Here is a 27,947-nt window from a genome sequence, read left to right on the forward strand (position 1 = left end):
GACTCCTCCGCACGGCCCTCTGCTCCTGTCATCTCGGCTCCGCTGCCTCTAGCTGACCTCTGCCTGTGGCCTGGTCTGCACTGTGTGAGATCTCTGGGCTCAGGGGAGGGGGTGTAGGCCCAGAGGAGAGGCCCAGAGACTAAGGTGTCATTTGAGTTCTGAGTCCAGTCCTGGTGAAGTAGATGGGCTACGCTTGTGGCTCCAATCCTGGCCACGTCCAAACCCAGGCAAGTTCCCCTCTGACCTGTGGGCACAGCTGGCTAGGGGCTTTCTCCGTGGCTTTCACGTCTCCGTGGGAGAGTGGGAACTAGGCACAGAAACCTGCCCCGTGGGGCTGTAGCCATGTCAGCTCCTCAGAAGTCCACAGAGGTTGACTGATGCATGATAGCTTCCCTTTAGGGAGCAGTGTAGAGCAGGGGGTAGAACACGAGCCCTGAAGCTAGAGCGTCTGCCCTTCACTTCCTTTGTAACTCGAGGCAAGTTACTAACTTCTGTGCCTTAGTCTCCTCACTAAGACGATTAAATTAGATGATGCATGTACAACGCTGAGTGTAGAGCTTGGCCCACAGTAGGTATTTATACAGTTACTGGCGGCTGCTGTGATTAATGTATGATTGTGATTTTTCCCTCTTCACCAGATACCAGTGCAACCAGTGCTCCTACCGCTGCCACCGGGCTGATCAGCTGAGCAGCCACAAGCTGCGGCACCAGGGCAAGTCCCTGATGTGCGAGGTGTGCGCCTTCGCTTGCAAGCGGAAGTACGAGCTGCAGAAGCACATGGCTTCCCAGCACCACCCCGGCACGGCCGCCCCACTCTACCCCTGCCGCTACTGCAGCTACCAGAGCCGCCACAAGCAGGCCCTGCTGAGCCATGAGAACTGCAAGCACACCCGCCTCCGAGAGTTCCACTGCGCCCTCTGCGACTATCGCACCTTCAGCAACACCGCCCTCTTCTTCCACAAGCGCAAAGCCCACGGCTACGTGCCCGGGGACCAGGTCTGGCAGCTTCGCCGTGCCAGCCAGGAGCCAGAGGGAGCCGGAGAGTGCCCAACACCCCCACCAGACTCAGAGCCCTCAAGTCAGCTGTCTGCCCAGCCTGAGGGGCCAGACCGTGACCCAGGGACGGTGGTGGACCCCGGCTTGGATCAGGCCCCGCCAGAGACCAGTGAGGAGGACAGTGCTGGGAAACAGGACGGCGGGGAGGTTCCCCAGGGGCATGACCTGGTTGGCAGCCCCAGTCCGGCGGAGGTAGATGAGGGAGGCTGCACGCTACACCTAGAGGCCCTGGGAGTGGAGCTGGAGCCTGTGGCCAACCCGCCCCTTGAGGAGATCACCGAAACAGCTCCTGTGGAGTTCAGGCCCCTGGATCCCTCAGGGCCTCTGAGACTGGAAGGGCCAGATGGAACTTTGACAGAGCTGTCTACCTTTGAAGGTGCTGGAACTTCCGGCTTGGGCGCTGAAGAGTCCATTCTGGGAAAGCCAGTCTCTGCGCCCCCTATAAATCCCCCTTCCTCAGAGGAGCCCCCTAACAGCTGGGTGGGAACCTTCAAGGCAAATCCACCCACTGAGACAGTACCCGTGCCCCAGATCCCTGAATCAGAATCACTACTCAAGGCCCTAAGGAGGCAGGACAAAGAACAGGCGGAGGCGCTGGTGCTGGAGGGGCGGGTTCAGATGGTAGTGATACAGGGAGAGGGGCGGGCTTTCCGCTGTCCCCACTGCCCTTTCGTCACCCGCCGGGAGAAGGCCCTGAGTCTGCACTCCAGGACTGGGTGCCAGGGCCACCGAGAGCCCCTCCTCTGCCCTGAGTGTGGAGCCAGCTTCAAGCAACAGCGTGGCCTCAGCACCCATCTGCTGAAGAAGTGCCCTGTTCTCCTCAGAAGGAACAAGGGCCTGCCCAGACCAGATTCCCCCATCCCTCTGCATCCTCAGCCCCCCGGCACACCAGCCTCAGAGGATGCAGCAGGTGGGAAGCCCCCACCTGCACCATTAGAAGTAGAGATCATGCTCCCAAAAGATGCTCCTTCCAAGCTTCCTGGGGAGCCAGAGAACATAGAGGAGCCTGTTGCCACACTCTCTGGCTCCACAGTCCCTCCTGCAGAAGACGACTCGCCCACAGAGGCCCCTGAGAAGTTCCACTTTGAGCAGGGCAAGTTTCACTGCAACTCATGCATGTTCCTTTGCTCTCGGCTTTCCTCCATCACCTCTCACGTGGCTGAAGGCTGCCGGGGCGGACGTGGCGGGGGAGGAAAGCGAGGCGCCTCCCAGACCCAGCCTGTTGTGTCCCTGCTGAGCAGCAGGGATTCTGCTCCCCTGAGCAGCGGGAGTGCAGAGCGCAGCCCTGGTGATGGGGATGCAGCTCTGATTCCAAAGCAGAAGGGGGCTCGCTTCTCCTGCCCCACGTGTCCCTTCAGCTGCCAGCAGGAACGGGCCCTGAGGACTCACCAGACCCGGGGCTGCCCCCTTGAGCAGTCTGGAGAGCTGCGCTGTGGCCTCTGCCCGTTCACCGCTCCGGCTGCTGCTGCCCTGAGGCTCCACCAGAAGCGGAGGCACCCCGCCGCAGCCCATGGTCCCCGGCCCCCTCTTCAGTGTGGGGACTGCGGCTTCACCTGTAAACAGAGCCGGTGCCTACAGCAGCACCGGCGGCTGAAGCATGAGGGGGTGAAGCCACATCAGTGCCCTTTCTGTGACTTTTCCACCACCAGACGGTACCGGTTAGAGGCTCACCAGTCCCGACACACAGGTGTTGGCCGCATCCCCTGCAGCTCCTGTCCCCAGACGTTTGGTACCAACTCAAAACTGCGCTTGCACCGGTTGAGGGTACACGACAAAACACCCACCCACTTCTGTCCACTCTGTGACTATAGTGGCTACCTTCGCCATGACATCACTCGCCACGTTAACAGTTGCCACCAGGGCACCCCAGCCTTTGCCTGCCCCCAGTGTGAGGCCCAGTTCAGCTCCGAGACGGCACTCAAGCAGCATGCTCTGCGCCGGCATCCCGAGCCTACGCCCCCCGTCCCTGGCTCTCCCACAGAGGGCCCTGAGGGCCCCCTGCACTGCTCCCGCTGTGGGCTGCTATGCCCCAGCCCTGCCAGCCTGCGAGGGCACACCCGGAAACAGCACCCACGGCTCGAATGTGGGGCCTGTCAGGAGGCCTTCCCCAGCCGGCCGGCATTGGACGAGCACCGAAGGCAGCAGCATTTCGGCCACCGCTGCCAGTTCTGTGACTTTGCTGCCCGGGAGCGGGTGGGCCTGGTGAAGCACTACTTGGAACAGCATGAGGAGACTTCAGCAGCGGCATCCTCAGCTGGGGATGCTGGCCAGCCCCCTCTGCGCTGCCCTTTTTGTGACTTTGCGTGCCGCCATCAGCTGGTGCTCGATCACCACGTGAAAGGGCACGGGGGCACCCGGCTCTACAAGTGCACTGACTGTGCTTACAGCACCAAGAACCGGCAAAAGATCACCTGGCACAGCCGCGTCCACACTGGGGAAAAGCCCTACCGCTGTCACCTCTGTCCCTATGCCTGCGCTGACCCCTCTCGCCTCAAGGTAAGGTCAGGGGCTAGGGGGTCTGGGAATGGAAGGAATGCAGCCTGCGGAGTTAAACTACCTGGGTTCTTTAATCCTGACTCTTCTGCAGATTAGCTCTGTGACTTTGGTCAAGTCCCCTAACTTCTCCAAACCTCAGTTTCCTCATCTGTGTAGAGGGTATAATACTTCATAGGGTTGCTACAGAGATAAAATTCCGTAATACATGCTTGGCATGTGATAAAGGCGTGTAACAGTTTGTAGATAACCTAGATGATAACAGCTGACATTTATTGAGTACTTAGACTATATGCCGGACACTCATTTTAATCCTTTCAAAAATATGAGATATACTTTTACTGTTTCCCATTTTCCAGATTAGTAAACTGAGAATTAGGGGTAAGGTTGCCCAAAGACACAGCTAATAAGTGGCAGATGTTGAGATAGGGCAGACCTGGGGTCGGCCGAATGGGTTAGGGTTGCGTCAGAGTGACTGGCCTCGGAGACCTGATTGGCAGTGGGGGAGAACGGGTAGGATCGGTACAGGGAGCAGGATTATCTGCCAACGGTTCCTCTGCCTGCTTGCTCTATTTCCACATCCAGTGAGTACCAAAGGGTACACATTGTCTGGGTGTACTCTGTGCTCTTCCCTCCTCCAGTACCATATGCGGATCCACAAGGAGGAGCGGAAGTATCTGTGCCCCGACTGTGGCTACAAGTGCAAGTGGGTCAACCAGCTCAAGTACCACATGACCAAGCACACAGGTGAGTCTGCATGGTTTTGACAGGCCCGAGGGGTTCCCCTGTGCCCTAGCACACCCAGCCTCCCTGAGGTGGTGTATGTCCTTACTCAGATTCGGGGTGCACAGCAGTATTCACATCAAGGATAGTAGGTAGACTGAAAAGCCAGAATAGCTTCCCAACCCACTGAAAGCCTATCAGAATCAGGAGAGAGGCGAACCTGAGAGTCTGGGCATGTGTACTTTGCAAAAGCTTCCCGGGCTATTATGGCACAAGGTCACCCACCTCTGGTTGAGAACCTCCAACTCAGACATGAGTGACTGAGCAGGTCTGCCTGGTCCCTACAGAGACAGGATGGAACTATCATGAGTGAGGAGGAGAAAGTAGAGGGTTCAGCTGTTACTTGTTTGTTTGTTTGTTTGTTTATTCATGCTGCGTTGGGTCTTTATTGCTGCGCACAGGCTTTCTCTAGTTGGAGCGAGCAGCGGCTACTCTTCGTTGCGGTGCGGGGGCTTCTCATTGCGGTGGCTTCTCTTCTTGCGGAGCACGGACTCTAGGCGTGGGCTCAGAAGTTGTGGCTTACGGGCTCCAGAGCACAGGCTCAGTAGTTGTGGCGCATGGGCTTAGTTGCTCCGCGGCATGTGGGATCTTCCCGGACCAGGGCTGGAACCCGTGTCCCCTGCATTGGCAGGCGGATTCTTAACCACTGCGCCACCAGGGAAGTCCCTCACCTGTTTTAACTTGTCCTTTTTTTTCTCCTGGGTACAGTCCATGAACCACAGGTTCTCAGAGAAGGGTTAATGATGGTGTGCCTGTGGTTGTTGCATATGCCCCCCCAAGTAAAGGAATTAACCAGATGCATTTCAAGGCCCTCTGCCTCTACCCTTCTTTTGCCTCTCCCGCTTCCCTCTTAAGCATTTTCTTTTACTTCTTGTGTTGAACAAGGGATCCCTTTCAATGGATTCCCAATTCCATGAGTACTCCATGACCAAAAAGGGGTTGGAGTTCCCCATGTAGAAACACTGTCATATTTGAGTATTTATTGCTGTCACTTGGCTACTTAGGGGTCCAGTTAGTTACCGGCATCCATCGAGCACCCACTGTATACACGGGGCTATGTTGGGAATAGGACACACCAATGTCAGACAGGATTGGAACATTCCAACGACATGGTCCTTAGGTTGCTGCTTGTGTTCCTCATGTCCCAGGATCACAGTGACTCCTCTGGTCCACTGATCCTTGTTCCACCTCCTTCAGTGGTGATGTGTTCCCTGTCCTTGCCCTGTCCTACAGGACTGAAGCCATACCAGTGTCCCGAGTGTGAGTACTGCACGAACAGGGCCGACGCACTGCGTGTGCACCAGGAGACGCGGCACCGGGAAGCACGGGCCTTCATGTGTGAGCAGTGCGGCAAGGCCTTCAAGACACGCTTCCTGCTGCGCACCCACCTCCGCAAGCACAGCGAGGCCAAGCCCTACGTGTGCAATGTGTGCCACCGTGCTTTCCGCTGGGCCGCCGGCCTGCGCCATCACGCCCTCACCCACACCGACCGCCACCCCTTCTTCTGCCGCCTCTGCAGCTACAAGGCCAAGCAGAAATTTCAGGTGGTCAAGCACGTGCGCAGGCACCACCCTGACCAGGCTGACCCAAACCAAGGCGTGGGCAAGGACCCCACCACGCCCACGGTGCACCTACATGACGTGCAGTTGGAGGATCCCGGCCCCCCTGCTCCTGCTGCTCCCCCCACTGGACCTGAGGGCTGAGGGCCTCCCCCACCTCCCGACAAGAAGAGGGTGTGGGCCCAGATGTGCAGACTGGAACCAGAGCTAGCTTGAGGAGCTCAGGGCCAGAGGAAAGGCTTGCCTTCAGGGTGTCAGAGAGGCTGGAACCCTCCTGGGACTCTGGCTGTAGTACTTGGAAGTTGATATAAAAGAGAGACCTGAACCACAGATTGACTTCTGGTGAGGCACATTGTGTTTTTAACCGGTGAGTTCCTAATTTCTTCACCATCACTCCACCAGAGTCCCTGGCTGTAAGATCGTGGTTTACCCATTTCATCCTCCCTTCCCTTCTTGCTATGTCAAGTCCTATTTTCTTTCGGCATCCTCAGAACAGTTGTATCTAACCGCATGTGCTGTTGTGCCCACTGCTCTATAAAGCATGGTTAAATGATGAGTAGCTTATATAGACTCGTCCAGGTCCCTGACTTAACACTGCCAGGCTGTCATCTCAGTCTGCCCTGTCCCCTCTCAGGCCTCTGTCTCTCCTTTGTCTCCTTCCATCTTCACTGAGCGATTGATTCTGAAACGCCCAGGTCTGCCTTCTCTCTGTCCTCAAGCCTGAATCAGCCCTTGCCCTGCTCCCTATTTCTGAGTCCGTTTGTCTACCTGTAGAGGGAGGATTGCCACCCACTAAGCCTCCTCATGGAAGCAGCTTTAATTCGGCACCATCCCGACTGGCTCAGCGGCTGCACTAGAGTTAAAGCACAAGGATAGGGAGAAAGACAGACAACTGGGAAGGTAAATCTCTAACCCAGGATTCTGTCAGTGCCTCACAGTGACCGTATAATTAATCATCTAAACCGGGACACACTGGGAAAATTGAAGAGGGTACTATTAATAATTATGCTGAGACACCAGACATAAGCCAGGACTATTGCAGGCAAACTCTTCAGGAGGGCTGGGATCACATAACTCTTTTTGTCTCCTCGTTTTGCCCTGTCCCTTAGAAGCCCTACTTGTAGTAAGTGCAGGGGGGCCCCTGGAAGCCCTATTTTTCCACCTTTTCCCTATCCCGCCTGTCTACCCAAATGTTCCCCAACCCTCACAGCTCCCCTTCTTGCCCAACAATGAGAGACTGTACTCAAGCCACATTGAGAGAGAAGCTCTATTTATACTAGAGGGGCTAGGGAGCAGCAGTCCAGTGGAGACTCTGAGGGCTGTGTAGTGTTCTCTTGAGAGTCGTAATAGAGTCTTGGGGTCAGATCTCCTTCCCCAGCCTTTGCCTGGGGAGCCTTGGGGCTTGATTTGTCCTTCCCTTGGCTCTGGACTTCGAGGAAGTTAGAGGTGGAGGAGATGGTGCCTCTTAGGGTTTGTCTGCCCCAAGCCCTTCTCTGGATTTCTACTTGCAATCTGCCTTTGAGCCAGAGTTGGTGCGAAAGTGTAGTCCTAGATCTGGGTATGGGACTGAACCTATAGCAAGAGGAAGGAAGGAAGGAATTCCAGTGTAGAGTATGCAGAGGGTAAGGACAGGAATGATACCAAAGGCTGGTGAAAACGAAGAAAGGGAAAAGAAAGAAGGTGACAAGTCAGGTCCTAGATTTGCTTGTCAGGAAGGATGAAGTCATTTTGTGCCTAGGAATGCACAGTCCAAAGCCTGGTTTTCACCACCTCTGGTTGCTTTCTGGAGCATCCTTCCTGGCTTTTCTTACCGTCTAAAGCCGATGCACCCTCTCTTCCCGTGAAGTGCCCACCTTAAGACTCAACCCCCTCCACCCCTTCCTGGGTGCAGATGTGCACGAAGATGGAGGCTGGATGGAGGCTGATGCCATCCTTGGAGAGCAAGTGTATGTGGCGGTAACCTGGAAAGGGGGGCGGGGGACAGTATTAGGAAGGCAGCCAGAGCTGGGGTGCGGGCCAGGGGTGGGAGGACTGGCTCACCTTGTTGCATGCAGTTCCAAGGCAGGGTGTACTGACCAATGAAATCGTTTCGGGATTTCCAGTCATAGTCTTTTACCACAAAACGCAGCAGGGCCAGTTCAGGTACCAGGACCCGGAAGCACAGTGTCTGCCCCCAGTATGGATTAAAACCTGAGCAGGGGAGGGTAAGTGAGGGAAGAAATGAAGGAACAGACATTGTTGACCATGTTGGGTTGCTTTCCCATGTTCTCTCGCTTAATTTTCCTAGCAGCATTTTACAAGTGAGGAGATTGAGCGGGTAAGCAGTTTGCTTAGTCACTGGAGCTTGTTAAGTGAGAGGCCTGGCTTCAGACCCAAGATGTCCAAGTCCTTATTCTTTGTCCGGTTCCACACTGCCTCCCGTGAAGGTGGCGGGAGGGGTGATGGACTGTGCTTAATGGAGGGCTGGATGGTAGGAAAACAACAGCCATGCTTCTCCCACTTTCCCCCAGCACTGCCCAGTCTCACCATTGTTCTCCACGTAGCTGGTCTCTTGCCGGGTTGTGTCTTGGCGGACGCCAAAGATCTCCACTCTTACCAGTGGATCCACAATGGACTCCTCTTTGGTCTTGTCCACTTTGGGGAGTTGCTGCCCACTGATTACCTGCAACCAGAGCTCTGGAGCCTCACTAGTTCCTGCTCAGCCCAGCCCCCCTCCAGCTCTCCCACATTTGCGGGGGAGACACAGAACCTTGCACTATAGCTTTGGGGTTTGCAAAGCTAATTCTCATGGGTAATATATTCTAGTACCTCACCTGCTATTTAAAATGCATCCAAGTAGAAATTTAGCAAGGTTTGAAAGTAGGTATTGTATGACAGCAGCCCTTCTATAGCACTTACTGTGCCCTAGGCACTGTTGTAAGCACTTCAGATTAACTAATCACAACAGCCCTGAGAGGTAGGCAGTATTGTTACCCCAATTTTGCAGGTGAGGAGACTAAGGTTAAGGAGTTTGCCTAACGTTACACAACTAGTAAATGGGTTTGAACCTAGGCAACTGGCTCCAAAGTCCTTGCTGCCTCATGAGGAACTTTCCCCCATTACACTCCTGTCAGGCCTAGCCACCCACCCCTCACCCCTTCCACCCACCACCCTCCCTGGCTTCTGTCCCAGCCATCCCAGTTTCTTCCCAATGGTTTCTCTTTCCATTATACCTGGATTAGGAGGGTCTGGGCTTTGAACGGACTGATGGGCCTCTCAGGGTGGAAGGAACTCTGGACGTCACGCAGGAAGCCTGGCTTCAGCACGTAGCCGGAGCCAGCGTTCTGACGGAAGAGCCCATCACACAGGTCCATCTCAAGCCCCGCAGTCTGCATATTCAGAGCCACTGAGGGCCCCGGGAGAAAAGGAAAGATTCACCATGGGGGCCATCCAGCCCCACGTTCATGGAGCTAGACAGACATACTGGGTGTAAAAGGGCTGCAGGGAACACCATGGAGAGCATCTTTCTCAGCCTAGCCCTCCTCTCGGAGCATTCCCTGGCCCCGTTGCCACCCAGGGACTGACTGACTGCCCACCCGTAGCTCTTCCACTCGCTCTTCCCTGCCCCTACTGCCCCCTCACCCATCTGGCAGCCTGCATTCCAGAACTCCTGGGGGTTGTAGTTGGATGAATCTGTCCTCAGGCCACTGGGATATACACGGCTTAACTGCCAGGTATTGTGCAGCACAAACTCATTGCCTGTAAAGAGCGTGTGGGTAGGGAGATGGTAGTGGGTGGGGTGGATCCTCCCACTTCCCTGGTCTCAAGGACCCTGCTCACCCACTTCATTCTCCTCTGAAGCATCTCCTAAGGCTGTGCCTATCTCTCTTCCGTGCAGACCATCTCCCACACCTGTCTTACCCCTAGAGCCTTGAGCCCACTGTTAATACTCCCATCCCCGTACCTGGTCTGAGGAGTTCCTTGGCTCCACCATCCCTCCTTCGCTCCCTCATCCTCTTGGGACTCATCTGCCTGCCCATCAGACCTGACTCTAACCCATCCCAGTTCCTTCCCTGTCCCTCCCTTTTGGTCCTGACCAGCCTCCTTGATGAGGCTCTTGGCCTTGGCTTCAGAGAAAGATGATGTTTCATAGAAGCGGTAGTGCTCCCTCGAATGAGCAAAGCTGTAGAAGGTGACAGCCTTCAAGTAGACAACCAGGGCAGAGAGGGATGAACATAAGATGGGCTTGGATTTCTGGAAAAGGAGAAAGTAGGGAGGAAGATGGAATTGAACCATTAGCAATCTGAGAGGGAAGAAGCCAATGGCCAAGATCTGAACTTCTCCACCCAACCTAAGGCTCTGCCCACTGCCTCCCCATTGTATTCTCCCTCCTGCCTCACCTGCTTGGGAAAGAGAAGGAACCCAGGCTTGGAAATAGGAGCCTGGGACATAATCTGACAACACATAGGCGGACACAACAGTGGGCACATCACAACCTGAGGATGGGAATGGCAATAAAGGCAGTCTCTGTATACTGATGGGATCAGTTTCAGCCTCTGGGCTTGAAGGATTACTTTGTAGGTTACTTTGTAAGTAACAGGTTTTTAATTTATTATTATTATTATTAAACAGATGTCATACTCCCTACCTCTCATCTTTTAAAACAAATAAATAATTCTTTATCAAAATGTACATATGGGCTTCCCTGGTGGCGCAGTGGTTGAGAGTCCGCCTGCCGATGCAGGGGACACGGGTTTGTGCCCCGGTCCAGGAGGATCCCACATGCCGCGGAGCGGCTGGGCCCGAGAGCCATGGCTGCTGAGCCTGCGCGTCCGGAGCCTGTGCTCCGCAACGGGAGAGGCCCACGTACCGCAAAAAAAGGAAAAAAAAAATGCACATGAGCCCAAACAGATACATCAAGGTATGCAGATGGTCATGGAAATCACACCTGGAAGGATGTGAGAGTCCCAGAGTAGTATCTATGGATTTTTCTCCTGAATTCCCATTTCCATCCCTGGGCATGACAACACAGCTCCAGAGAGAACAGGATAAGCTAGAAGTCAGCTGAGCCAAGCAAGTGCACAAAAGAGAGAAATGCGGACTTCAGAGCAGGATCTCAGTGGTCCCACCAGTGGTACCCCTTCCCCACCTCTTCCTGCTCCTCCTCTGGCTATTTCTGATCCCTCTTCAGACTCACCTTTTCCAAGAAGCTTTCTCTAACTAAGCCCACTTTAGTTGAGGTCACAGCAGTCACTCTAGTAAGCCCTACTTACCCGATATCATATACACATGCATGCATGCACACACGTACCCATCAGTGGTTTTCGAACTAGCCTTCAAGGAGACTGGGAAGTAATACAAAGATGTCTCAGAAGTCACCTGGGAGACCCAGGAGAGAGCCAAAGGGGTGCTTCAACCAGGAGGGCTCTGCATTTATCTATTTTGTATACTGAGCTTCCATATAAGATTTCATTAAATAAAAAAAACAAAAGATTTCACAGCCCAAAGAAGTTGGAAAGCCACTGCAATGTATCTATATGTGGCAATCTATATAGTGATGCTATGTACGCATTCTTATGCCTCTTTCATTGGAGACAAGGAGCATTTTGCTCCTTGGCCCTCCACCCTGCCTGGCTCCAGTCTCTTCACATGTGGGCTCTCAGCTAGTGGTACCACCTGATCAAATGCCAGAGCAGAAAGACCACTCTCCTGGCCTACCTTCTTTTTGTCCTTACTGCGAGGGCTCAACTCCTGGGGCTCAGACTCCATCTGGGCCTCCAGCTGCAGCTCAGCCTCTTCCAGTTCAGACTCTGGCTCCTCCTCCTCTTCCTCAAGATCCTCCTCAAGCGTTTTTAACTTCTTTCCCTTCACAAGGATCTTCCTCCGAAGCTCCTAGGGGATAAAAATGGGGGGGGGGGCTGTCTACCTATCTCGTCTGGAACCCTCCTGGGGATCATGCAGGTCCCACTGCTCTCAAAGGCACAGGAAGTGAGTGAGTGGTCAGAAGTTCCCACAGGAAGGCTGCTTGATACATACAACAGGGATTTCCTATTAAGCGAACCTGTAACATCTCTATCCATAAGGAAAAAAATACAAGCAGACCCCTACCTCACATTTGACACATGAAGATTCCTCATGTAAATATAAAGATTTACATGTAAATATAAAGAACATAAGAGTATCAGAAGAAAATACAGAATCTTTCTGAATAAGCTTAAGGTGGGAAAGCCTTTAAAAACATGAGATGAAAACCCACAAGACATAAAAATAATTGGCAGATTTGACTACATAAAGCTTAAAAATCTCTGAAGATGTTCTAATGACGAAAAGAAAAAGTAGACTGCAAGGGCAGTTCCCTGGCGGTCCAGTGGTTAGGACTCCGCACTTTCACTGCCGTGGCCCGGGTTCATTCCCCGGTCTGGGAACTAAGATCCTGCAAGCCGTGCGGTGCGGCCAAAAATAAAAGGAAAAATAGACTGCAAAAAAAAATTTTTCCAAAACATTATCTTTAACATTTAAAAATTTGTTATATATCAATAAAAATTATAAGCCCTGGGCTTCCCTGGTGGTGCAGTGGTTGAGAGTCCGCCTGCCGATTCAGGGGACACGGGTTCGTGCCCCGGTCCAGGAAGATCTCACATGCCGTGGAGCAGCTAGGCCTGTGAGCCATGGCCGCTGAGCCTGCGCGTCCGGAGCCTGTGCTCCGCGGCGGGAGAGGCCACAACAGTGAGAGGCCCGCGTACAGCAAAAAAAAAAAAAAAAAGACAAAGACAAAAATTATAAACCCTATATATTTACCCTATAAAAGGGGGTAAATAAAATTATCAATTAATTCAAAAGAAGAAAACATAGACCTTCCTTTTTTAAAAAGTTGACTTTTTTTTCTGTTCACGTTTGCCATTATGAATTATCTCACTACTGGAGTTATTTGTAGTCACTGCCTTATACTGTTGGTTGGAGTGCAATTTGGTATTTTTTTTCCAGAGGGCAACTTGACAATAATAACCAAAAATGTCAACATGCAAACTTTTCAACACAGCAGTTTTGCTTCTAGGAATCCAACTCAAAGAAAAAATAAATGGGCAGAGCTCTATGTACAAGTGAAAAATTATAAACAGCCTAAATGTTTACCATTTACTGGTTATGTTTACCACCTACTGGTTGAATAAATTATGGTCAATAACATAAAATACAATACTATAGAACTGTTAAAAAAGAAAATACAGGGCTTCCCTGGTGGCGCAGTGGTTGAGAGCCCACCTGCTGATGCAGGGGACACAGGTTCGTGCCCCGCTCTGGGAAGATCCCACATGCCACGGAGTGGCTGGACCCGTGAGCCATGGCCACTGAGCCTGCGCGTCTGGAGCCTGTGCTCCACAATGGGAGAGGCCACAACAGTGAGAGGCCCGCATACAGAAAAAAAAAAAAAAAAAGAAAATACATATTTATGAAAAGACATTCATGATATATATTGATATTATATGTGAGATATAAAAGGGGTGGAAAGGATGATCCCATTCACGTTTTTAAAAATGTGACCATATATACACATATATGTCTATATAAGCATTTAGAAAATCTTTTGGCAGCTGTCATGGGAGAGGCTGAGATTATGGTGGGGGGGCTAGGCTATAATTATGAACTATCAAGAAAAAAAGATTTTCCATTGAAAAAATATATAAAGTAAATAAATGATTTTAAATTTAGAGAACTTTAGCTAGAACTCTATGTTAAATTAGATTTTTTTTTGGCTGCGCCGTGTGGCTTGCAGGATCTCAGTTCCCCATCCAGGGACTAAACCCGGGCCATGGCAGTGAAAGCCCAGAATCCTAACCACTAGGCCACCAGGGAATTCCCTGAATCAGATTTTTAAAAAATTGAAGTTCTCTCCAAGGATATTAAAGAGTAAGATGGTCCATCTGAGGGTGAGAAGAAGGGAACAAGATGGGCATGGAGGAAGGAGCCAAGGTGGGGCGATAGGGAAGCCATGGCAGAGCCTGGGCTGGGGGAGCATGGTCCTACCTCAGGGGAGGGCAGCTGAGTGGGAAGCTGCCCATCCAAGGTGGTGCTCAGTAGCTGATTCCCCAGGATCTCTGTCAGATGGCGTGCTATCATCTCCTGCTGTTCCCAGCTGCAGTGGTTCTCCAGGGACAAGATGACTGGATAGTCTGATGTCTGATGGGGAGGGGAGGGCACGCTGGAGCCAGAATTCTGAGGCCTATAACCTCCTTGCTTCTCCAGGCCCCCCTAATTACTAACTCAACTGAGTACCCTGATTGCCAAGGTCCTCCGACCCCATGCCAGGCCTCAAGGAGATCTTCCTGGGTCTGGGCACCCCACGTCTAAAAGTCACTCTTGGGACCCCAAATCTCAGATCTGTGCCAGGTCTGACCCAGGTCCCTCTGGGACCTTTGCGTTTTCAGGCTCAGAGTGGGAAAGCCAGGCCATTCCCCCAGTTATGTGTTCATGTTACACTGTCAGGCTTTCATCTCCAGATTGCTATTGTCTCCCAGTCTACCCACCACTTTCTCTGTTTCCTCATCCACCCTCTCCCAGATGGATGACAGAAGTTGTTAGAGGTAATAATTACTAATCTCTAGCAATTAGCTCTATGACTACTAGTAACACATCTAACACTTATTCATAAGAATCCCTTAATATTTGCCTGATGCTTCACAGTTAAAATCTCTTTTACACATATGCCATTTGATGTAACCTCCCCTGCATCCCTCCACCCTCCCCAGACCCAGAGCCTCTTCCTTCAGATCCTCTTGCCTCCTCAGTATTTCCATCCTGAGGCTCCTACCTGGAAGGCATACTGTCCAATGGCGGCCACGACGTCTTTGAACGGGATGCGAGAGGTCAGTGTGTGTCCGTGGTAAACAATAGGTTCCCCGCTAGGTCCATCCCATATATCCACCTCCACGCAGCGGCATCCCCGCTTCAGGGCCCTGCAAGAACCCCACCCCCCAGGGACAGGAGGGGTCAAGGTCTGATCTTCCACCTAGGGACCCTCTCTCCCCACTCTGGAGAGAACAGTGCTTTACCGGCACTTACCCATCAAGACTCCACCAAGCTATATCTCCACGGACCCTTCTCTGTCTACTGGGGCAGGGCTGCAGCTCACACTGATCTCCACCCACCCCCACCCCGCCCAACTCACAATCCTCCCTTAGCGAGCCATCACATCCTGCCTTGGGGTGTTCTGCTTGTAAATCGTTATACAACACCCGAGTTATTCAAACTCTCAGTAAATTTACAGTTATTTTCTCTACTAGACTTCCTGGAGAAGTTCCACTCATCATGTATCCCTTGAAGCTACTAGCTGGCACTACAAGGATATCTTGACTATTTGCTCTAATCCACGATTAACTGCAAAAAAGCAGATACCATTTATTAGCTATTGACACATGGATTACCTCATTTCATCTTCACAACAACACAGACAGAATAGGCATTGTAATCATCTCTGTTTCTCAGATAGGGAAACTGAGGCACAGAGAGGTTAAATATTTAGCCCTAGAGTCCCAGGTGAGGGGGCTAGTATTTGATCTCAAATCGTCTGACTGCAGAACCTATGTTTTTAACTCCTCTTCTCTACTGCCTCCCATTTAACATTTAGTTTATTTATTTGTTCACAATAAATCTGTCAGGACCTCTGAGTTCCAAGAGAGTTTCATAGCCTATGAGAGAGAGAGAAGCTCCATTTACCCACAGGGTTTCCATACCACTCTCCCGCCAGTCTTCAGTAGCTCCTCCATGTCTCTCAGGTATCCAGGGATCCGCAGCCCCAAAGCCCCCACAACAACTTTTCAATCCCTGTTATCCCCTGACAGCACCCCCCAACTTCCCACAGATGTTCCTTTCTCATGAGCTGGACCCTTTCACCCCTCGGCCCCACTGCACCGTATGTATCCCTCCACGCTGCTCTGGCCACAAAGCTGGTCTCCCACTAGGTAGGTGTTGTGGGAGCTGCTGATGTAGTACTGGTTCAGGGGCTGAGTCATATCCTGGTAGATGGGGAGGCAGGTCGGATTGAAGATGTCTCCGTCCTTCGAGTAGAGGTAGCTGAGGAAGCCATCCATGCTCAGCACATGGCGCAGTTTGCCTAGGGTGTGGAGTAGCTAGAGTGAGAAGTTCTGGTGACAGCACCCAGCACACCTACAGGCGGTTCTCCACTCCAGCCCTCTCCAGGGCCTGGCCTTTCCAATGGTGTCCACTCCCAGCCTCCAGATCCCAAACTTGCCCCATCCAGTGTCTGTCATTTCAATCATCCCCACCCTCAGAGAACCTTAAATCTACAAGGGGAATCGTTAAGACCATTCTAGTTCAGTGCTGTCCAATAGAACTTTCTACAATGACAGAAATGTTCTATTCTGCACGGCCCGATATGATAGCCTCTGAATACATAAAGCTACCGAGCATTTGAAATGTAGCTGTGCAACTGAGGAACTGAGTTAAAATTTTGATTTTAGTTACAGTCATCCCTCAGTATTCACAGAGGATTGGCTCCAAGACCTCCCCCTTCCCCACAGCAGATACCAAAATCCGTGGATGCTCAAGTGCCTTACATAAAATGGCGTGGTATAGTCGACCCTCCGTATCCACGAATGTGGAATCTGTGGATACAGAGGGCCAACTGTAAACTAAATAGTCACATGGAGCTCATGGTTACCATAACGGGCAGCACAGTATTCAGTCCAAAGGGCTAATTTCATAGATGGGGAAACTGAGGCTCAGAGAGGATCAAAGTCAAAGACCTGTTAGTGACAAGACCAAGGTACCTGTGTGTTATTCCCTGGGCTGTGTAGCTGCTGCTAACTATGGCCTGAGGGTTTCTTCCTATCGTCAGTTCCCATATGGTGCTTTGAGGAGTGTTTGTCCAACATCCCCTTGGACTACACTCTCTGAGGGCAGGGCCCTGTTGCTCCTTCCAGAGCCCTCACCCCCTCAGCACAGGCGTCATGTAACAACAACAATGATGGCTAACAGTTCTTGAGCACTTGCTCTGTGCCAAGGACGTTACATGCAGCATCTCTCTTAATGCTCTCACCAACACGATCAGGTGGATGTAACATGATCTGCCCTGAGAGGTTACATAACTTATCCCAGGGTCGCATAACTAATAACTAATAAGTGAAGGAGCTGGGATTTGAACCCAGGTAGCCAGATGTCAGAGCCATGCTCTACACCACTGGATTGTACAGTCTCACTGAGGGTAACATTGTTGCAGGGGAGACAGAACAGCTTGACTCTCATGCCCAGCTTCCTCACTCCAGGTTTGACAAGGCCCGAGGATGGTGGAAAACGGCAAGAAGTTGGGCACAAAGTTTCAGTCTTGACTGTAATAACTCAAATCGCTAGGGTAAGTCCATAGTTACTAGGTAGTTTTCACGTACATTATTTTTTTTTATAAATTTATTTATTTTGGGCTGCGTTGGGTCTTTGTTGCTGCGCATGGGCTTTCTCCAGTTGCGGCGAGCTGGGGCCACTCCTCGCTGCGGTGCGCAGGCCTCTCATTGCGGTAGCCTCTCTTGCTACAGAGCACGGGCTCTAGAGAGCAGGCTCAGTAGTTGTGCCGCACTGGCCCAGCTGCTCTGCGGCATGTGGGATCCTCCCAGACCAGGGGTCGAACCCCCGTCCCCCGCATTGGCAGGCGGATTCCCAGCCACTGCACCACCAGGGAAGTCCCCATGTACATTATTTCATTTGATCACCAATTATTTTACAAATGAGAAAACTGAGTCTCCAGTAGGTTAAGTGACCCTTGCCCAGAGTTACTCAGTTACTAAGAAGCAGAGTGGGGACTTGAGCCCCCGTCTCCTGACTGATACCACACTCTGCAGCCAGACTGTAGTATCTGATAGTCAAGTGCAAGGGGAAGGAACACCAAAAGTGGTGGGAGGTAGAATAAATGTAATGATGTATACCGGATCCTGAACCGGAAATAGAGGATCCTATTTCTTAACTCACCAACTTCCACTTCTATTTAGTTTCCTGAAATGATTGCTTCACAGCCCCTTCCTTCTCTGAGCACCCACATGAATCTGGAATCAGCGATTCCAATGCTTTCTGTTTGACTCTGCGTTCCATGAGGGCGCTGTCCTTGTCTGACCTACCACTGTATCTCTGGTGCCTACCATAGGTCCTGGCACATTACAGGTACTCAGTGAGCATTTGCTGAAGTAGTGAGTGAATGAATGAATGAAAGGGAGTGGGAGTTGAGACCTAGGAAACCTGGGTCACCTGTCCAGCTCACATTCCTCTCATCTGTAATCCTCGTTCTCAAGAGAGGCACCAGGTAAGAGTCAGATGACCTGGGTTTGAATCCCAGTTCCTCCTTTCATTAGCTGTTGACTCTGAGCAAGTCATTTAATTTTTCTGAACCTCAGTTTTCCTCTTTTGTACAACTGACAATAATAGATCCCACTTCCTCAGGTTGTTGGAAGGATTTGAAGGGAAAAACATGTAGAGATATTAGCACATTATGGGATACTTAGCAAAGGCCCAATAAAGATTATTGGTTTTGATTTACAAGGATATAGTGAGGACTAAAAGAAGTAAGAGATGTAAAATGCTTTGTTAAGTCACTTAATATTAGTAATGTAAATTCTTCACTTTCTGCAGGGAATTGAGGGCAGGAAGGTGTCTAGTAAAGGGGCAAAGAGAAAGGTTTGAGGGCAGACAGGGCATATTTTAGCTGTGCTTGTAAAGAGCTAAATGATTGGCCACCTCATCATCCCCCTCAGCCAGGGACTGACTAGTTTCCCTGCTCAGGGGCTTAGGACTCAAGAACCACTTGGAGAATGTGGAGAAAGCCCAGGAAAGGATAGAAAGCCAGCATTTAAAGAGACAGCCAACAGGAACCATGAAGGGAGCTGGAGGAAAAGGAATCACATGCACTAGAGAAGAGGCCAAAAGCAAGAGGACCAGGCTACCCTGATGGTGCAGTGGTTAAGAATCCGCCTGCCAATGCAGGGGACATGGGTTTGAGCCCTGGTCCAGGAAGATCCCACATGCCGCGGAGCAACTAAGCCTGTGCGCCACAACTACTGAGCCTGAGCTCTACAGCCGACGAGCCACAACTACTGAGCCTGCGTGCTACAACTACTGAAGCCCGTGCGCCTAGAGCCTGTGCTCCGCAGCAAGAGAAGCCACCGCAATGAGAAGCCTGCGCACCACAACGAAGAGTAGCCCCTACTCGCCACAACTAGAGAAAGCCAGTGCACAGCAACGAAGACCCAACGCAGCCAATAAATTAATTAATTAGTTAACTAAAAAAAAAAAAAGCAAGAGGACCAAGGATTTTCCATTTCCACTGAGGACAAATGTTGATATCAGGAAGAACTTCCTGAAAGTGAAGGATGAGAAACGAGCATGGTGGAGGAAAGGGGACTTATGGAATGTTCTTCGTCCTGAGAAATCCAGCACTACAGAGAAATCCAACGCAGCCAATAAATAAATTAATTAGTTAACTAAAAAAAAAAAAAGCAGGAGGACCAAGGATTTTCCGTTTCCACTGAGGACAAATGTTGATATCAGGAAGAACTTCCTGAAAGTGAAGGATGAGAAACGAGCATGGTGGAGGAAAGGGGACTTATGGAATGTTCTTCGCCCTGAGAAATCCAGCACTACAGAGGAGACTCCTGTCTTATGTGGGCAGAAAATGGCTCTCTCCTTCCGAAAGAGTGATTGAATGAGATGAAGCTGATTGGGCAGGGGGCCTGGATGGGGTGGACTCAGCCTTCCCTTAGTTAAGCAGAAGGCTGCTTGTCTCTGCACCTTTCTAATCACAGTCCCCCATCCGGCCCCCACGTCTGGTGCCTCTCCACCCTTGTCCTCTTACCACTATTTGAAGGCTCATAGCAGTCAATGAGTTCTAGAGCAAGGTCAGAAGCCCGTTCTCCTTCTTTCTGCTCCTCTTGGAGAAAATCCACAAATTCCAGCAGGGTCAGCTTCTGCCCATCAGATGAAAACTTTTCAAACAGTTCCTGCACCTCAGGACGCTGAGTCAAAGACTTATAAAACTCTACAAATTCTTCTCCCTCCAGAGTCCCAGACTGGGATGCATCTGCTCTCTGCAAAAGAGGGTTTCGAGGAGAGTGGACAAACCCTATTAACAGCAGATTTTTTGGCTTTAACTTGCCCTGTAAGGGCAATATTACTGGTGGAGCCAAACATGCTTCCACAGAATTCCTGACATTCAGTGTTCATAGAGGAAGCCACTTCAGTAAGTAAAAAGCAAAATTTCAGCCATACCATTTGCTACTGGAGATAATTTTCAACTAGAAAGAGTTAAATACCCCAACATGTCCCTAAAAGATCAGAAGATCCCTCCTCCTATTTACTCACGTACCAGTTGGAGTTTTCCACTGTACTAGGCACTTGTGAAATTCTGGCCAAGGGCAGAGAGGTCCTTGAGATCTGATGTAATAACATGTTGTTATTTACCTTTCATAAGTTTATGAGTCATTTTTCCAACAAGACTGAAGGTTAAGAACCAAGTCCTGCCCACACTTCCCATTGAGCCTGGCATAGTGCCAGGGTGCATAGGAGAGATTCAACAGATGAGTGTTCCTGGAGAGGGTCAGAGGACTTCCGACCAAGTGAGAATGTGGCCTTGGCTGGCTTCTGCTATTCCTTCCCCAGAAGACTCACCTGGAAAAGCTGGAAGGCATGGTCTTGGTCCATTTCCACATTCATCAGGTGCAGTAACCGCTGGACTTCTCCAAAACTCATCCGACCATCCTGGTTTTTGTCTCCGTGCTGGAACCAATCACTCAGCCATCCAGGTCTGAGTCAAGGCAAAAGCACTGAGTGTGTGTTTGTGTGTGCAGATGTGTGTGCACGTTCATCCACTGACATCTGTGCACCTGTCTTTGTCACCAGTCTCTCCCCAATGCCAATTCATTTTCCACATTAGTTTCTGGAATAATCTCCCCAGAGCACTGATCTACCTTGTCCCTGAATGGCTCAGGTGCCTGCGGGGACCTCCCTGTTGCCTGCAGAAGGAAGCCCAAATTCCTTAACATAGAAGTTAAGATCTCCTTCACCCCCATGATCTGGACCCAACCTCGTCTTCTCAACACATCACTGACCTCCCAGTACCTCAGCCAGACTCCGCCACTCCTCTGCTCGCTGATGTCCCACTCTCTCTCCTGCCCTTCAGTTTCCCACCTCTGGGCCTTTACTCATGCTGTTCCCTCAGGCAGGAGTACCTTTCCCACCTCCTCTCTTCATGTTCAAATTCTACTCATTTTCAAGGCTCAGCTCAAACGCTACTTCCTCCCTGAAGCTTTCTCAGAACCATCTCAGCTAGAAATAAATATTTCTCCTTCCTTTGGACACCCACATATCATCTAGAGTACAATAACACTGCTAAGGTACTTAAATTATGTACACAATTCTATTTTCTCTACTGACTAAAACAGTATCTGATTCTCATTAATCTTTGTATTCCTAAAGCATGGCATAGTGCCTCATACATTCTGCTTAATAGATGGTGAATGAATGAATGAACTGGCATAGAAGGTGAATACAATCTAGGAAATTTGAAGTGAGTTGACCCCACTAAGCCCTCTAAGGAGTTGCTTCCCATCCCTATGGTAGTTAATGTCACTGGGATCTTCTGTTCAGCTCTCAGGATCAGCACCTAGTTTGGTCCTTTGCCTCTCCCTGTCCCTTCCCCCAATCCTGGGGGCCCTGATTCCTGCCCAAACTCTGCCTGGCTATGCCTGTGCCATCGCAAGCTCCATTCCTCCCTCAGTATCTCAGCCTCTCTTCGGCTGAGCTGTCCCTGCCCACCCCATCTGGACTCTCGGGCTTCCCTAGCCCTGTGCCCCCTCCCACTTGTCCCTAGCCCTGCAGCATCTGGCTCCTTCAGTGACCCGTGGAGCCCACTCTGACTCCATCCTGCTGATACTGGTCCAGCCGCTCCTGTTGGTCCATGCTGGTGACAAAGTCCACCAACAGCTGGAGCCCCTGCATCCAGATCTGGGCCTCCTCGACACTGTTGGCCACCAGGTCCAAGTTGGAGCGGCGGCCATGGAAGACGATGGTGAAGCCCTGCTCCAGGGGGAACTCCTCTGCCAGGTTTCGCAGCAACTCAGACTCGTGGCCCTCACGCACTGTGTCCACGTCGGATATTGAGACTGCCGGAGAAGAGGCAAGTGCGGGCACTGAGGAAGAGGGTCCGCCAAATTGCAGCAGCTGAGGGTCAAGGACCAGTACTCCCTTCTTTTCTCTGAAGCCACAAGAGGAGGGACCCCAGCCTCCACAGGTTGGAACCCCCAAAGCCTTAGTACAGGGAGATGCAGACCCTTGGAATTCAGGATGCCACAAGTCATTGCTGTTTTCATAGGCAGCATGGCAAGGGGCCTGTTCTGGGAGTGGCAAGACCTGGCTTCCAGCCACCAGCTGGCAGCGTGACATGGGCCAAAATGACATAACCCCTCAGTGCCCTCATCTTAAATAAGGGGTGGTCCCTTCCATGGCCAGTTTACATGGTGATCACAGGAGGACTGGCGGGGCTGACAAGTGGAAACACACTTGCAAGGTAGAAGCAGTTACACCAAAGCATGATGTGCCCAAATTCAATTCTCCCATTCCAGGTTTGAGGGCTTCCTCTTTCCAGATGTCTGGGAGGGAGCCAGAGAAATCCTTCCCCCCACTTCTTCAGCTGGAGCTGGTGTGGATCGTGAGCTTTGGGTATGTCTCTAAAGTAGATTCTCTTAGATGTGTCCTGTGATCAAATTTTTAGAGGGATCATAAAGTGTTTGGCCAATAGGATGCACATTATTATGACACATTTATGATACTTAGAAGTATTCATTATAATGACTAACATTTATTTAATGCATCCTGCTTTCAGACCTCATGGTAGGTGATTTATACATTAACTTCTTAAGCCTCTGTAACATACTGGACAGGTACTGTTTAATCCCCATTTCATAGATGAGGAAACTGATATTAGTTTAAGTTAAGTAACTTGTTCAAAGCCAGTCAGCTAGAAACTGGGAGAGCCAGGGCTTTAATCCAAACATTCTGATGCCTGAGATCAAGCTCTAATAATAATAATAGTAATAATAATAATAGTATAATAATATATAATCTATGATTTACTGAGCTTTATTATGTGCCAGGACTCTTCGAAGGTCTTTGCATGCGATAACCAATTTGATCCTCATAACACACTTAAGAGGCAAGTACTGTTATAATTTCCATTTTACAGGCTCAGACACAGACACAAAAGGGACAGCACAAGGGCACGTCATAGGACACTGGTCCCTCCCCCTGCTCTCAGGCTGCTGGGTCCTCAGGGTTCTATCCACCCATGTGCCCGCCCCTAGCTATCCACATCACTCACAGCTGGGCTTGGCCCTGCCTCCGGCCTGCCGGGCATGCCAGACTGTCATGCCATCGTCCTGAAGTCTGAAGTATCTTAGCTTCTTCCAGCTTTTGGACCTCACCTTGCGCATCAGCGTGCCTTTCTGCATCAGCAGCAGGTCTTGATTAACAGGCAGCCCTGAGCCAGGAGAAGCAGGGACTGGGTAGCCGGCGGGGAGGGTGGAGGGCCCAGGAGGAGCTCTTGAACAGGGGTCCAGCCTCCTCCCTGTCCCTGGGCTGTCTCCCCAAGCCCTCTTCTCCTGCAGGGGTACTCACGGCCTTGCAGCAGGGACGCCATCACCCACTGCTTCACCAGCTGATACCAGAGTCACCTAAAGGAGCAAGGAGCAGCAAGAGGCTTTAGGTTAATCTCGGGGTCTTAGAATAATAGATCAGCGGAGGAAGAGAAGGAAGCTAGCGTTTCTTGATTGCACACTGTATGTCAGCTACTTCATCTACATAGTTTGCAGCTCTTTTTACTTCTGATTTGAGTTTGGTGATTCTGAGGCTTAGAGAGGCTAAGAAACTTGCCTCAGTCACACAGGGACTCGGAATTTAAACCCAAATAGATCTGATTCCAGAGCCTATGCTGTTTCCCACAGCCATCTCCGACAGGGCCACACCAGGGCTTTCTGCCAAATACCCCTTCCTTCCCAATATCCTGCTATCCACGAGGTAACGCTGACCACACGTCTCAGTTCCCCATTATTAGGAATCACCAACTTGCTGGCTGTCCCCTTTCAGAAACTAGACTCTCTCTGCATCCTAGGCTTCCCTTCTCCAAGTGGAATCATCCCAGCTCCCTCCTCCAGGAGCCCTCTCCATGTTCCCAAGTAGGTCATCCAGCTCCAGAAGGGCTAAGCCAGAGTATTTCTTTTGTCTCTTCTACAACGCTTGGTGCTGCACCTACTTAAATAAGCCGCTTCTACCTTCACATGATAAAGTATATTTTATACTCCTTTTCATAAAAGTAATTCTAACAGTTTTAATGGACCAGATAAGTTACATAGTCTCAGAACCGCATTTTCAAGTTTCCTCTACCTACTAAAAGAGTTCCTACCTTTAAATATGTGCCGTCTAATTTAGGGCTGGTTAAGTTGTCCAAATAGCTAACAACAAACTTGCCTTGAAAAGAACTAGAAGGTTCGATTTGTGGCCACTTCGATGCCAGCTCTGCCTCCAGAAATATACTCAACTCTTAACCAAATCATGCTGACACTGGCCAAGCCCATGAAACATAAAGCTCTATGCTCTTGTATAAGCCAAGGATCTACACTTGAATAAAAATGTTGTGGTTTTTAATGAATAAGTTTAACATTTTGACAGTGGTGAACACCTAAAAAACTGAAAGAATCCTTAAACCAATCATTCAGTTAGTACTCCATTGAAACCTCGTGCAGTTCAACTCCCTGCGTTTTACAAATGAAAAAGCGGAAGTCCAGAAATAGGATGTGACTTGTCTGAGGTCACACAGCATATTAGTGCCCTATCTCCCTTAAGTAGGAAGAGACTATAAAGTCACTCAGGGTGACTAAGTCTTCAGGAATAATGTGGAGATCACTGAGAATACAGCTTTCCTGACTGCAGGACCTAGAGAAGGCTTTCCAAAGGAGTAGAAATGTTCAGGGAATCAGTTTGAGCCTAAGCAGAAGAAATATCTCAAGGCAGCTCTCAGGAGAGCAAGAACCCTGAGACAGTTCCAACGGGGAAAGGTTTTGCTGGCTGAGGCTGAATGTGTAAGCTTGGGTGAGACCAGAAGAAACCTCTGGTTGAAGAAGGAAGAAACGAAGACAGAAAAGCATCTCTGCTTCGCTGGGTGGGGGTGCACAGTTTGGAATCTGAGGTTTACAAAAGCTGTATGAAGACTGAAAAGTAACAGGTCTCTCTTAAATGTCTTAGGTACTCAGAGTCTAAGGGAGGTTGAGGTAACCCAGGCTGAAGCCTAATCCCCCTTGCCAACATCCTGCCTCATCTCACCTCTGAACTTCTGGGATGGGTGGGCCTTGGCCCTGGAAGAAGACAGAATTACCTTCCCTTATGCCTGTGTCTGGGAGCCTCACCATGATGTCCTGAAACATGGGAAGCCCGAGAACAGAGCCCAAGTGCTGGGACACCCCTATTTTGCTGGGACACCCCTACCTCCTCTCAAACCAGCCTTAGACAATTATTTTAACCTCTCTTGTCAAACTCTTCCAATCCCAGAGCTCGGCATGCTCTTCCAATCCTGCTCCCATTCCTGAATCACTATTTTAAACCTGTATCTAGGTGACATGTGGCCATTAGAGGGCCAGTTTCAACTCAGGGAGCCACAGAATGTCAGAGCTGGCCTGCGTTTTATAGAGAAGGGGACAGAGGACTAGCTGAGCTGCCAGTCGCCTGAGGAATGAAGTGGCAGAGCTGGGACTAGAACTGAGGTCTCTATCTGACCACCTCAGAGGTCTCACTGAGACTCTGCCCTTAGAACGGGCTTTCTCTAGGAAGCAGATTAAAGCAGAGATAAGACTGAATGAGGGACATCAGTGTTTTGTCTCTCCTCCCCATCATTTTCTGTTCCCACGGTATCCCACTTCATAGCCCTTCTTTTCTTTCTTTCCTTTCCCCATTCTCTGCTTGACCCCTTCCTTTTCCTTTCTCCCCAGTTCACTCTTCTCTTCTCATCCTCTCTCTGCCTCCCTGTTTGCTCACTTAAGTCAGCCTCTCTTTGCTCTTCTCTTCTCATCCTTCTCCTTATACCTTCTCTTCATTACTCCTTCCTCTTTTGTTTCTCTTCTAATTCTCAATAGCTCTGGTTCTCTTCCGCTGTGAGGAGTTTGAGACCCTGGAAGGGGGACACTTGGGTTCGGATACTGAGTAGCACATCCCTCTGCTCGACCTCATTTCCCCCTGTATCCTAGGAGATTGACTAAACAAAATGCCCAGAGAATGAGACTTAGAACCCAGGTGTTCTAGGTCTTGGTGCTTCCTTTGGTGCCTGAAGGTAGGATGGGAAGGATGATCACAACTGATGTAGGTGCAGTTAGGAGAGGAGGGAAAAAGGATTTGGAAGTGGGAGCAAGAGCAAAAGGCAAGGAGCAGAGGATAATGACTGAGAGTAAGAGAGATTGGGTCTTAGCTGGTTACTCCTAGGCACATATGTGGAGATCCTCGAGGATATGGATAATTACCTCTATAACACAGATGAGAAAATAGAGACACAAAATAAAGTGGGAAGTGGCCAGGGGCTGCCGAGCAAGATTTGGTCGTCAACTGCCAGGTGGCTTCATGTCACCTAGAGATGGACTTTGGCAGAGTTGCCAATGGCGCCAATGGCTAATAGTGGAATTCAAGGTGTCTATGGTCTCTCTGAGGGTAGGAAGGAAGAGAATCATTCTGTCTACTCTCTTGCTTTGGAGCAGGATTATGACAGACCTGGTTCATATAAAGAGGACAGAATGGGTCATAGCCCTCAGAAGGTTAGAGCTTGAAGACTCCTCTTTTATAACATATCAATCCAGCAGTTCCTGGCTATATCAATATCTCCTGGAAAGTGTCTTAAAATAGAGATTCCTTAGCTCCACCTCAAATCTACCAGATCCAAATTTCCAAGGATGGGGCCCAGGAATATTTATCTTTAATAAGCACTCCTGATACACAAGCAAATCTGGGGAAGCCTCCACTCCCTCTGACCATAGATCAGGACGTTGTGGTCCAAAGTCACAGAGCTAGTTAACGTCAGAGTCAGGACTAGAAGCAAGTGCTCTTCCCAGCACAGCACTCTGGCACACCAACAATCTGCCCTGGGTCATTGAGCAGGCTAAGAACCAGGCATAGAACTCAAACCCTGGCTCTTTCCAAGGAAGTCTCACAACTCTCCCTATTACCAGGGGTTTCTGTACTCCGCATGGGTCTTGGCCAGCCCTCATTTGGTAATCCTCAACAATCTGTAATTGAATTTGTGCTAAAGAATGGCTGCTCCAATTCTCTCTCTTCCTTTACTAGGGTGGGGCTCACCTCTGAGTGGTACCCTGGGTAGCTAAGAGGTACTCATATAAAGAGGTGACTGATAACAACCAGCAGGAAAACTGTAAGTCAAAGAGGTTAAGCTAGAGAAAACCAGGAGGTCAGGTCCCTGTTCAGGCAAAAGAGTCCAGGGCTATGATTTAGTCAGGGTGGGTAAGCATGTGGAAGGCAGAGTTAGGGACTCAGACAGGCCAGAGCTTGGAGCAGAGGCTGGTCTGAGCCTCCAGGCCCTTACCGTGGGCAGGAGCGAAGTCCTGTGTCTGAGATCTGCGACGCTCTCTGCTGTGGGCTGAGGAAACCCAGGGGGGCTCCTTTTCTCCTTTGCTGCTCTTGCACTCACTGGCTTCCTCCCCTCTTCTGCTGCAGTTTGCTGTTGTCACTGGCAGACTTACAGCCAGATAGAAAGAGTAGGGTGGGGAGAGGTGTGAGCGCTCTCCTCAGTCCAGCCCATCCAACTCTTAAAGGCCCAGGACACTGGTCAGTGTGAGGGAGTAGTGGGGGTGGGGTGCGCAGAAGAGGATTAAGGGGAGGGATTGACGGGCATCACATCTCCAGGGAGGAGGAGCCTGTCTGTCCTTCATCTTGATGCCAGCCCTCACTGACCTCAGTCCTGCAGTAGCTCTCAGAGTGAAACCCAAGGAGTATCTGAGTTGCAGTGCTCCGTGAATCACTGCTTTTCATTCTGGTTGGTTT

The 27,947-nt window shown here is 50.5% G+C and overlaps 2 protein-coding genes across 8 annotated transcripts in view; one reads left to right on the forward strand and one right to left on the reverse strand.

The window, feature by feature from the left end:
- Positions 1-10,511, forward strand: part of ZNF142 (zinc finger protein 142) — a 21,958-nt gene extending 11,447 nt beyond the window's left edge. For all 7 annotated transcript variants that reach the window (XM_060106000.1, XM_060105996.1, XM_060105997.1 and 4 more), the window contains exons 9-11: positions 639-3,552; positions 4,191-4,296; positions 5,566-10,511. In XM_060106000.1, coding sequence (XP_059961983.1) covers positions 639-3,552; positions 4,191-4,296; positions 5,566-6,035 — 3,490 coding nt within the window. In that variant the 3' untranslated portion in view covers positions 6,036-10,511. The remainder of the gene's footprint in view (positions 1-638; positions 3,553-4,190; positions 4,297-5,565) is intronic.
- Positions 7,161-27,694, reverse strand: PLCD4 (phospholipase C delta 4). Its single transcript, XM_060106011.1, has 16 exons — positions 27,490-27,694; positions 23,532-23,587; positions 23,236-23,394; positions 21,793-22,021; positions 20,529-20,664; positions 19,717-19,948; positions 15,777-15,978; positions 14,677-14,821; positions 13,893-14,045; positions 11,589-11,762; positions 9,968-10,124; positions 9,513-9,629; positions 9,104-9,276; positions 8,418-8,553; positions 7,932-8,081; positions 7,161-7,852 (listed from the first exon to the last, which is right to left on the reverse strand). The coding sequence occupies exons 2-16, from the start codon at positions 23,551-23,553 to the stop codon at positions 7,746-7,748; spliced, it is 2,292 nt and encodes a 763-aa protein (XP_059961994.1). The 5' UTR covers positions 23,554-23,587; positions 27,490-27,694; the 3' UTR covers positions 7,161-7,745.
- Between the last annotated feature and the right edge of the window lie 253 nt (positions 27,695-27,947).

The sequence above is a fragment of the Mesoplodon densirostris genome, chromosome 8, assembly GCF_025265405.1.
Source record: "Mesoplodon densirostris isolate mMesDen1 chromosome 8, mMesDen1 primary haplotype, whole genome shotgun sequence".
Classification (NCBI taxonomy): Eukaryota; Metazoa; Chordata; class Mammalia; order Artiodactyla; family Ziphiidae; genus Mesoplodon; species Mesoplodon densirostris.